The following is an 11412-nucleotide window of genomic DNA, read 5'->3' as shown; positions in this document are numbered from 1 at the left end:
AATTATCCAGTCCCAAATGTCAGTAGTGCTGATGTTGAGAAATCCTAGTCTAATGTGAAAAGAAGGAGACCCTATCACAACCTTCAAGGAGACTGCAGTTGGGGTGGGAGAGGGAGGGAAAATCAGCTGGAAACCATAACATAAGGTAGAATCAGGTTGGGCCACGTGGGAGTCGCAGATGCTCTGGGGGGGGGGGGGCGGTTCTGCTGCCTGGACCCGTTCCCCCAGGAGGTCAGGATGTGGCCCAGGGAAAGGGCTCAGCGGTGATGGAGGTCAGCAGGCTACAGAAGGTTAAACACATTTCTTCATTGCAAGGCTGCTTCTTGTTTTTTTTGTGGTACGCGGGCCTCTCACTGTTGTGGCCTCTCCCGTTGCGGAGCACAGGCTCCGGACGCGCAGGCTCAGCGGCCATGGCTCATGGGCCCAGCCGCTCCGCGACATGTGGGATCTTCCCGGACCGGGGCACGAACCCGTGTCCCCTGCATCGGCAGGCGGACTTTCAACCACTGCGCCACCAGGGAAGCCCTGCTTCTTGTTTTTAACGCACGGGTGTGCAGTGTGACATGAAGGGGAAGAGAAGGCAGCATTTCCAGCGTTATTTGAGGAGAAGCTTCCAGTCCAAGTTCACATTCAGTGGGCTGCCATTTGAGACATGTTAAAATCGCAGATCTCAATGATAATTCCAGAGAAATTATCTCTCAAGATGAATAGGACCCTAAAGACGGTACAGGGCAAACGCAAGAAGGCTTTTCTTTTCGTGCTCGTGAGAACGGGTGGCTTGTTTTATGGAACTGGGGCATTTTATTCATGACCCAATAATATGCTTTATGAGCCAGTCATGGAGGAAACTGATTCTTTAAGAAGACAGGTGAGGGCACTTTTGGTTGATGGGGCCGGGTGAGGGAGGCAGCAGCAGAGCAGGAAGCGGAGAGAGGAAGGCGAGGAAGGAAGTGAAGGAAAGCCCAGTGTCCCACCGGGTCCTCTGACGTCCCCAAACCTTCCATACGTGGAAGTGGGGGAGGAAGCTGCCCTCTGCTCTGTTGGTTCATGTAGACACTCAGGATGCTGTGCGAGGCGTCGGGAACGCAGAACGCTTTGAAATGCAAAATGCTGACAAATAGATGTTCTTTGAGATTGTGTCCACATTATTTTTCCTTTCTTCACGCTCTTCATGTCACCAGACACGTTTCTGAGACTTTACAGATGAGGCGGACACCCCCTTGGTCCCACCCCGCTCTTTCCAGGCACCCAGATTGCAGGGGACACAGACACATCTGGAAAGATCCTCAATGGTGTCACCATGGCCATTTCTGCAACCTGTCATAGTCAACCCGGAATTATGGAAATGGCATGGCCTTGGGCTCTAATCCCAGCCTGAACACTAGCCCACCACAGACCCCTGGCAAGTTTCTTATCTGTAAAATGAGAGGGTTGGTCTATATCAGGGGTTGGCAAACTACAGCCCACTGGCAGAATCCAGTCCATCACCTCTTTTTATATGGCCTATGAACTCTTTTGGGACACATGAAAATGATGAGAAATTTGAATTTCAGTGTCCCTAAATAAAGATTTATGACAACACAGTCACATTCATTCATTTACCTACTGTCTATGGATGATTTCCTGCTACAAGGGCCAAGCTGAATAGGTGTGACAGAGGCCATGTGGCTTGTGAAGCCAAAAACAATTACTATCTGGCTCTTCATTTATTTTTATTTTCTGCGGTACGCGGGCCTCTCACTGTTGCGGCCTCTCCCGTTGCGGAGCACGGGCTCCGGACGCGCAGGCTCAGCGGCCATGGCTCACGGGCCCAGCCGCTCCGCGGCATGTGGGATCTTCCCAGGCCGGGGCACGAACCCGTGTCCCCTGCATCGGCAGGCGGACTCTCAGCCACTGCGCCACCAGGGTAGGCCTATCTGGCTCTTTAAAGAAAGTTTGCTGACCCCTGATCTAGTTGATGAATTTTCAAGCTTTGCTGCACACCCAAATCACCTGGGGAGCTGTGTTACCTTGGGGATGCCCCGCTCGGCCCCCGCCAGTTAGATACACGCGTCTGGAGTGCGATCTGGGCCCGGGCACTCGTGACCCTGTTCCAGAGGGGATTCTCACGCACCCCAAAGCGCGAGAGGCATGAGTATGTCCCTTTCAGGAACTTAGGCACCTCAGGCTGACTTTCTATAGGTTGTCCCTCCAAGAGCACAGGAAGCCCAGCTATTGTATTACTCCACAGCCACCTATGAAGATCCTGACCCTGGGGAGAGGAGCAGAATTAACATCAAAGGGGTGCCGCGATGAGGAGATTGGGGGAATCTATCCAGAGAGACCCCCAAAGGGTGTAAAATTTTGTAATTTGCAGAGCCAGTGGTCTCCCTTCCATTTTTCATAGTATGTCCCCTGCTTCCCTCAGATCAGGGCTTTTCCCTCTGCTCACTGAAATTGGTGTGCCTTTAAAACATAAAGCTATTAGAATGATGACGACGATGATGATGGTAAGTCTCTGCATGCGAGGGAGAAGCCTTGCCCTGGGCTCTCTGGAAAGCTTGGCCTTCTGGAGGCCCGCTTCCCTCCGCCGTGTACGGTAGCTCAGCATCCTGTGAGGTTGGCCCCTGCGGGCAGGGACTCCGGCACGGCCATTTGGAAAGCGGGATGCTGAAGGCTGCTGGGGGGACCTCCCCTTCCGTTTCCATGACATGTTTGTTCTGAAAGTCTGCTTTTGTCTTCACTCTGTACCCTCCTCTCTAAGTAATTCTACTTATTCTGTGCTGCGAATATGAAGACCATTCTAATTCTACCAACCATGTGGATCCGTAATTGGATTCCAGACAGTTTGCCTGAAACTATGGAATTGTAAAGCTGGAAGGGGATCCTTGGGCCCACCAGCTCCAAGCTTCCCATTTTTCAGATGGGCAGTCTGAGGCTTAGAGAAGGGAAGTGTCTTATTCAAGCAGAGTCAGCACATGAATTCTGTCCTGTGATTATTAGTTAGGAAACTTTCCCATGAAACCAGACTGGCTGCCACTCTGACCCTTTAAATATCTTTCAAACTATTGAGAACATGAGAACTGAAGCATAAAAACAGTTTGACACGGTTTCCCTGCTAAGGCTCTGCGACCTCACTGCTCCACGAAGCCTCAAATTTAGGTCCCTATTAAGGTTGTTCCAAGGTGACACTGGATGGGCAGGACCTAAAAGCTGCAGTCTGTGTTTCTCAAGGACAAGTTCGCTTGACGTTCAAAGAACTTGTAGGATGATGAGGAAGTGGGATGAAAACAATGCTGAGAGGCTTCTGCTCCTAGCCGAGAGGAACAGTGTCCAGAACTGCCCTCCTGCCATAAACAACTAGGAAACCAGACAAAATATATCAAACACCCATTTGCAGATGCCAGATAGCAGCGCGGGACTGTGGTCCTTGAGAGAATGGAAACATTACTGCACTGACGCCACGTGTGCATTTAGGGAACATTATCCCTCGGCTCCAAGAACTCTTGAGGGAGGCATCCTTGCTTGTCTTCAGAGAGCTGATGAGGGGCCAGCCTTGTTCTCTGACACCCTGGTGGCAGATTCAGGACCAACGGGGTGAAGTGATAGGGAGGCAGCCTCTTTTCAAGGCCAGAAAGAGCTCAAGTGGCCAAAATAGATGCGTGGGGAGCTCTTCGTCCTGGAAGGACATCCTAGCTGTGGGAGGAATTTGTGCAGGGGACGGGTGTTGGGATTGGATGACCTTGACGGTCCCTGGCGTCCAGAAGACCATATGAGCTCCTCCGAAGTGGGGACTGCCTGGGAATAGCGTCAAGGAACAATCTTGTGCTTGGACCGCAGTACTGCATGCAGAATGGTTGACAGTGTGGGATGGGGCTTCCTACAGACCCGAGTCCGAATTCTGCCCTCTGGTAGCCGTTCCCCCATTACCCACCCTCAGTTTCCTCATCTGTAAAGTGGACATACTAGTACCTCCTGCTTAGGGTTATTTTAGCATTTAAGTAGAAAAGACTTAGCGCAGCTCAGTAAGCATTTTTGGTAACTGCTATCTCACAGCGGAAATCAACTTCTCTGAGACAAACATCTCCCCAATTTTGTTCTTCCACTGAGTGCCCAAGGCAACCCTCTGGCAGTGGAGACAAAAGCTCCTTTTTAGCTCTCGTGCCCTACAGGGCTTAGCCTCTCTCTCCCAGGGCTGCAGGGACGGTCCCCCAGGCTGTGCCCTGCACACCTCCAGGGCATACGGTCCACACAGATGCTGATGTGAATAGTGCCCGGGGACTGTGCAGAGCGGCAGCCCTACCTCTTGTTTTCAGAGTCCTCAATGAAAAAAAAAAGAACAGCGCCGTGAGTCCAAGTCCAGCTGGATCTCACAGCCCTCCTGCCTTGGATGTGAATACCAGGTCCTGGTTTTTAAGTACTGTGGACACAGTGATTTTTATTTCTGTCCCAGGGGCACTCTTTGGTCAGAACCCCAGGGGGATGATGGTGCAGGAGGGGGAGATGAAGCCCATACCCCAAACCCCAGGACAGACAGGTCTACCCAGCGTGGACCAGGCACCAGCTAACGACTGTCCACCGCTTCCCAGAGCATCCTCACCGGGCTGAGCTTGGCAGCCTCCACCTGGAAATGGTTTATAAAGCCCTGAACTCCTCCTTCATCTTGGCCCCTCAAGGGCTTTTCTGTCATTTCTGAATTAAGCCAAGCAAGAAGGCATTCACCCCGGAGCCAGTCCACCAGCAACACATGCATCCTAAGCAGTCCCATCAGAGAATGACCAGGGTTCCCAGAAAGGACAGCCAAGAAATGAAGGCAGGCAGAGCCTCTCCTGACAAGCTCCATTACCTCCATGAATGTGGCTCGAAGCCCGAACACGTCCCCTTGCATCTCAGACAAGGCACACCTCTTGCTGACTGCTGCTGGCCCAGGGACATCTGGAAAAGGAGACAGAAAAGAGGGTGTTTTCCTTCCAAACGTCTTGGACCAGGGATGCTTGACCTCTAAAGACTTGGCATGCCAGCAAAGCGATTGTGTGGGGTTCAAAGGTCTCGAGATGAATAAGCCATCACTTTACTGTTTACCAGGAATGGAGGAGACCAGTCGGGAAAGTGGCCATGGGTTAGGCAAGTGTGGAAGGGTGGAACTTTCCCAGCAGAAATGCCCTGGGGCTCATCGCGCCTTCCCCAACCCTCACCCGCTCCCCTGATCCACTTGTCACTGGAATGGAATCTTCCAGTGAGTGCCTCCTGTCTCTCATTTATTTGTGACTTATTGATAGGGTGTGATTATACCAAAGCTACAGGCACAAACAAAGGTTCATGCGGCCAAACGTTTACAGCTCAAAGCATAGCTTAAATATTTTGCTAAATCACGGGAAATCAGGAGCATTTGGAACCCGGTCGTCTTTTGGGAGAGCGCAACGCACGAGACAGGTTTTAGTGTTCATTACCAGCCCCAGGTGACCAAAGTGCACGGCTGCTGCTTGCTGATGTATTTAGACCCGGCTGGCTCTCAGATGGGGTCTTCGAACCAGCAGCATCACCAGAAGCCTGCAGGAAACGCCCCACCCAGGAGGGTCTCAGCCCTTTCGAATTCGAACCTGCACTTGAACACAATTCCCAGGAGATTCATAGGACATGAAACTTGGAGAAGCGGTGGGTTAGTATGTGGATCTGCCAGCTGAGAAACTGACCTGACTCTCCACTGGGGGGTGGGTGCTGACTTGGGATGGGAACCACATGTACTAGGATTTTATCAGAAGCAGTGTTCCATCAACTTGTGGGATAAAGGGATAAGCTTCTCATTCAACAAACTATTGATTCATTTAACCATTTATTTAGTATCTGCTATGTGCCAGGCACAGGGATACATGGTAAGACTCGCGGTGCCCTAGAGGAATACACAGTCTAGGGGGAGATGGAGAAACACATACTTATCCCCTTTCCTGGGAAGGGATTAGTTTGAGGCAAGGACAGCTGCCTCTTGTGTAGTAGAAAGACATGGACTTTGGAGCCTGAGAGACCTGGATTCCACACCCAGCTTCGTGACTTAACAGCCGTGTGGCCTTGGACAAACTGAGCCTCAGTTTCTTTACCTGTCAAATGGGTACAGAGATAACGCATGCAATGTGCCCAGCCACCTTAGCCACTACAAATGGTAGCTGCTATTATCTTGCACACAGACTTTAGGAGCACAGAGGAAGGTGTTAACCCGAATGGGAATTCCAGAGAGGCTTCTCAGAGGCGGTGACTCAGGATTGGGGCTGTGCATGGTGAGCGGGCAGAAAAGGAGGAGAAGGAGGTCCTAGCAGAAGGAGGAGGTACGCAAGGGCAGAAGGGTACAAAAGGGCTGGGTGGGTAGGGTGTCACGATCTGAGCATGCTCTGTGGGGCATGACACCTCTACTCTCTCTGCTTGTAAGTGGGGAGAAGACAAGTCGTGAGGCCGTCCTCATTGCTAGTGTCAGAATTCAAACAAGGACATAGGAAGAAACAGTTATCCTTCACAGTATTTCTCTTCTCCCGCCCAAGTCTTCCCGCGATAATACCCAGCTCCACACCTCCTGCGTGGTGACTGCTGTTTATACCACGTCCTCAGACACTTCACTGTTCTGTCTAATACACCTTCACAGCCTTGGGAGTAAGAGCCATGTGGCACGTATTTGAAGGGATGCATGTTTCTATTTGTGCCTATTCAGTGCTAGAGTCATGTTAAAATGGAAAACCAAGACGATGCTCACCACCGTCTCGTTGTCTGAGCTGGGGAACTTTCATTCGTGGGTGGAACTTTGCTCCCTAAAGCTGTTGGCGTAGAAAACCTTGCCTGTTGTTCCTGACGCGTTGGATTCTACTAGCTGAAATACAACGATCCCGTAACACTTCATGTTTAAATGATTTGAAGTTTTGCGGGGAGGTGTATGATGTATGAATCAGGCTTCATCACTGGATGGTTTTTGGTTTACCCGGAGGCAGCAAAGCCCGAAACAGAAGAGCTACGCGGGAGAATTTCCTAAGTGGCAAATCACCCCGCCCACTGGAGCACTGTTCTAACGACTGTCGGATTTAACAGCCAGCCTACAAGGGGATTAGTCCTGATGCTTGGCCGGGAGAGCTGAACTGCTGGCTCAGGGTTTGGTTTAGATGCAAGGCGGCCCAGTACAGCCGAGCTCGGGCCCGTGGGTCGGGGGGCTGGCTCTATGGTGTCAACTCTGACATTTATTAGCTGTGCAGCTAGAGGCGAGTCGTTTCCCTGCCCAGCCCAAGGTGGTCCTCTGGGAAATGAGAAAACTGGCCTGGATCGGGGTGGCCCATATCCTGTTGCGTGGAATCCTCGTTCTGTGCGCTCTTACAAAGTGGCTTATGGCGGAGGTGGGAAGGATTATATGATCAAATAAAAATGGTGGACGCTGGATGGACCGGGGCGTCCAGCGCCTTTCAAGAGCTAGCTTATGACAGAGGCAAGAGAGATAGGAGAAGGCAGCTGTTTCAAGTCAAGAGGTCCGGGCTTCGGGGTCAGAGGTGTGCATTTTCGTCCCAGTTCTGTCCCTTTCTTCTGTTGGACTTGGGCCAGTGAGTGATTCGTGGAGTCTGTTTCTTCATCTGTGTCATGGGGCCAGTAAGAACCACCCTGCCCCCTGGAGTCACTGAGAGGGTTCAATGGGCTGCCGCACGGAAAGGGCTTAGCATGCACTTATTATGCACCGAGTGTTTGCTGTTGTCAGTCTACCTCATATAAACATACTCTGAATCAGATGTTCTCAAAAAAAATTTTTTTCCCAGCTTCAGAGTTCTAGGCGACTTCAGAGGAACTACTTTCCTAACTGCACACCCCATATACTTTCTTATTGTCTACTTTGTTTCATGATTATAAATGTTGCCTCTCTCACTGGATGCGGGAAGCAGGGTCGGGCTGAGTCTCTATCCTGCTAGTGGGACAGTTTCCATGACAGCAGAAGTCCATGGGTGAGAAAACTAAATGGCCTTGCGAGGAAGAAACGGAAGAAACCGATTTGGGCCCTCAGGCCACACTTGCTGCGGGTCTCCTGGCTGACAGTTTAACACAATAAACAGACATCTGTCCCCTACGTGCCATTCACCAAGGAGGCAGACAGACCCAGCTCTTCCTGACACAGAAAATGACCATCCTGTTTATCGACGAAGGGAAGACGTCAACCGGAACAGGTGTTTCCAATGAGATATTCCGGTTTGTAAACAGTGGGTCTCTCTGATGTGGATGCCGTCTCAGATGAACGATGGCAAAGTGGCTCACAGCAGCTGAGAAGACAAGCGCTCCTTTTTCCCGAGGGGAGGATAAAGTGTTTGGACAACTTTCTTTGGCTCGGGGTAGTAGGATGTGTGGTTCCTCTAATGCTGTGGAACTGAATGGTGTCGGGGACTTAAAAGGACGTGGATGAGACCAGAAGCCCCTGGGATACAAAGGGTGGGGAGTGGCAAGGTCTTCTCCCTCCTCGAGCATTTACCTTCAGTGAACCCCAAGGGAAGTCTGAAAGGGGAACAGTGCCACCGAGAGCAATGGGGGGCTGAAATGAAGGGGAGCAGAGAAGGGCAAGGGTGAGATGGAGTTTCAGGACAAGCATGAGACTCGGAATTAGAAGACGGGATTCTCCTCCAAGCCCAGCTTCTCTCTCTCCTCGTGTAACTCAGTTTTCTCCTCTGGAAATGAGTTTTCTCTGCCCTTTTTGCCTCAATAGGGCTGTTGTAAGCATCATGTAAGAGAAAGGTTGTTTGTAAAGTGAGGTAAGTATTTACCATTGTTTAAAAAAAAAAAAGTCCAAAACTCGGATGGAAGGCAGAAAGGTGGGTGGCACACCCTTCAATGTCATATGGTGGCAATATGCCATTTTCTCTACCCCACCCCATCCCTGCAGGGATTATCTAGAGAAATTTACTTCTTGCTATCCTTAGACTCGGTGAAGTTCCATGTTAACATGTAGGTTTTTGTCCAGTAGAGATACCAATACGAATAGTTTCTGTCCTTTTGAAAAAGACGACCCCAAGGGTTACGGTTGATGGTCCTGTAGGACATTAACTAGTTATATACCTAACCTATCAATCTTGTCCTAACATTAGATTGCCTAGGAACCCCTAACTCTTCAAATGCTTTCTGAACTGCTCTAAATAGCTTACTGGTTCCTTCATTACATAATGAGTTGAATATAATCTTTGCCAAGTTTCATTTTATAGCTGCACAAGAATCATGCTTTTACCTCTTGAAAACTGTATCTTAACACCATCACATGCCCTCCTGACTACCCGTGGGTTTGCTTTTCGAGCTGGGGCGTTCTGAACTGACGCTAAATTCTCTTCCGAGCCAAGTATTCTGACTTGTCTTTTACAGGTAAACTCTATAAGCATACCTGTGTTACTGGTCAATGTGCTTTGTTACTTAAAAACGTCCCTTTTCCCCCGGGGTCCCAGGAGAGAAGGTGTAGAGACCTCTTCCTTAACAGTGATGACACCCCTGTGAGGTATAGTCATTATTCCCAGTCAGCAGGTGACGTAGGCCCGTGAGTCTGAGGAAGGAGAAGCACCTTGCCTCTTCAGAATGGCCTGGACTGGAGCCCCTCTGGGGAAAGGCGGTCTCCTTAGTCTGTCCTTATTTGTATTATAACTTTAAGCAAAACTGTTTTGTCTTTCCTAAGGGTCATGATTGTAGCTAACATTGATTGAGTACATCTTATGTGCGGGGCGTACACCAAGCATTTTCATAATATTTAATTTAAGCTTCTTGATGAACCCGCCAGAGAGGCACTCTTAGTAACCTCATTTTCAGGCGAGGAAACAGGCCCAGCGAGGTTATGCCTCCGCTTCGAGATCCAATAGCCAGTCAGTGATGGAGCCAGGAAGTGAAACCATGCAGGTGTTACTTCCTTGCTATGCTCTCATCTCCTGTGCTGTGGCACCTTCCACCACAGGTACAGCACTTCAGAGTTTACAGAGTGTATTCACATCCCTTATCTCACTTGGTTTTCACAACAACCCTAGGATGTCAGTATCTTGCATTTGCCTCAGGAGGAAAACAAGCTCACAGAACTGATAGGGTACAACGCTCAGGCCATGATTCACACTCATGTCTTTGGAATCTAGGTCCTGTGACTTATTACCACACTGGGCGTCTCCAGACCCCAGACAGCCTCCCACGAGCCTAGCCTTGACTCGGGCCTCGGGCCACTTGGGTCCAAGGGGATGGGCAGTGTTTCTGGAGGGATGGGAGGTCCTGGAAGGGTTAGGGGCAAGGGCAGTAGGACAAGGTCATGCTCACCTTGGTTCCAGGATTTCTACCAATTAACCCTGTTCTGCTAAATAAAGTGCAGATGTTCAAGGCAACAGACAGGCTTCGGTGGGAGAGGTGGCAGCCAGAGAAGAAGGAGAATCAGAACCACGGGCAGTGCCTATGGGAGAGAAAGCCAGGCCCTGGCTTCACCTAGTTTATCTGCCCTGCACTGGAAGCCTGAAATGACGGCTGGTCACGAATGCATAGGACCAGGCCAGGGAGCTGGCACTCACTGAAACTCTGAAGTTTACATTTTAATTTAACCCATGCACTATAGGCAATGTTAAGAAACCTTTTCTAGATATTTTGGGGCCCGTACACTGACTTCTGTAATAAGTCACATAGATATACAATTACAAATGCAATCCACGCCAGGAAGGAGAAGGATTTGACCTAGTCTGTGTCTGTGTGTCTGTGTGTGTGTGTGTGTGTGTGTGTGTGTGTGTGTGTGTGTGAAGCAGCGCTTCGCAAGTGAATCAGACACTCTGATTAGCATACAGATCACCTGGCATCTGGCTAGTGTGCAGATTCTAGTCTAGCAAGTCCGGGGGGAGCCTGATATTCCGTAGTAGTCCTGACCTCCCAGAAGAAGCCAATGCTGCTGGTCTGGGGACCACACTTTGAGTAGCCAGAGACTCCATCAGTGGTTCCCAGGCTTGTCTGCCCATTAGAATCACCTGGGGACCTTTTCGCACTTCCCAAGCCTAGGCTGAATCCCAGAGCAGTTTCGCTGCAATCTCTGGGGATGGACCACGGGCTGTAGGCGTTTTTGGAAGTTCCCCAGGGGATTTTAAAGTGAAGACAAGTTTGGGAACATCCAGGCCTCACCACTGGGCCCTCAGCTGTCCAGCGTGGACTTGAAGGCTCTCAGATCCTTAGCTTAATGTCTCCCCCTCCCAGACTCCACTCGCAGACCACCACCCCCTCCAATGTGAGTTTTTACAGGCTGCCTGAATTTTATTGTTGTCCTTTCATTTTGGTCCCATCTGCCCTGGCACAGGCCTGCCTCCCAGGCTTCCTTGCCAAATGCAGTAACTTTCTTAACAGCCACGCAGAAAGGAAACCACACCCTTCCTCTTCCTTTAAATTTCACTGGCTGCCTGAAGCCCCTCGGGGGCTCTCACGGATCCTGAGACCCTC

The 11412-nt window shown here is 50.4% G+C and overlaps 1 protein-coding gene across 2 annotated transcripts in view; it reads right to left on the bottom strand.

The window, feature by feature from the left end:
• Positions 1-11412, bottom strand: part of LMCD1 (LIM and cysteine rich domains 1) — a 58272-nt gene that overhangs the window by 24084 nt on the left and 22776 nt on the right. Inside the window, exons 1-2 of one of the 2 annotated variants that reach the window (XM_079934533.1) lie at positions 5430-5543; positions 4826-4914 (exon numbers count right to left, since the gene is read on the bottom strand). In XM_079934533.1, the coding sequence (XP_079790659.1) occupies positions 4826-4914 (89 nt within the window). In that variant the 5' untranslated portion in view covers positions 5430-5543. Of the gene's footprint in view, positions 1-4825; positions 4915-5429; positions 5544-11412 lie in introns of those variants that run through there. The other variant, XM_079934532.1, reaches the window with a different exon arrangement.

The sequence above is a fragment of the Stenella coeruleoalba genome, assembly GCF_951394435.1.
Source record: "Stenella coeruleoalba genome assembly, chromosome: 10".
Classification (NCBI taxonomy): domain Eukaryota; kingdom Metazoa; phylum Chordata; class Mammalia; order Artiodactyla; family Delphinidae; genus Stenella; species Stenella coeruleoalba.
The sequence above is the reverse complement of the archived record's forward strand: the minus strand, read 5'-3'. Positions and strand labels throughout refer to the sequence as shown.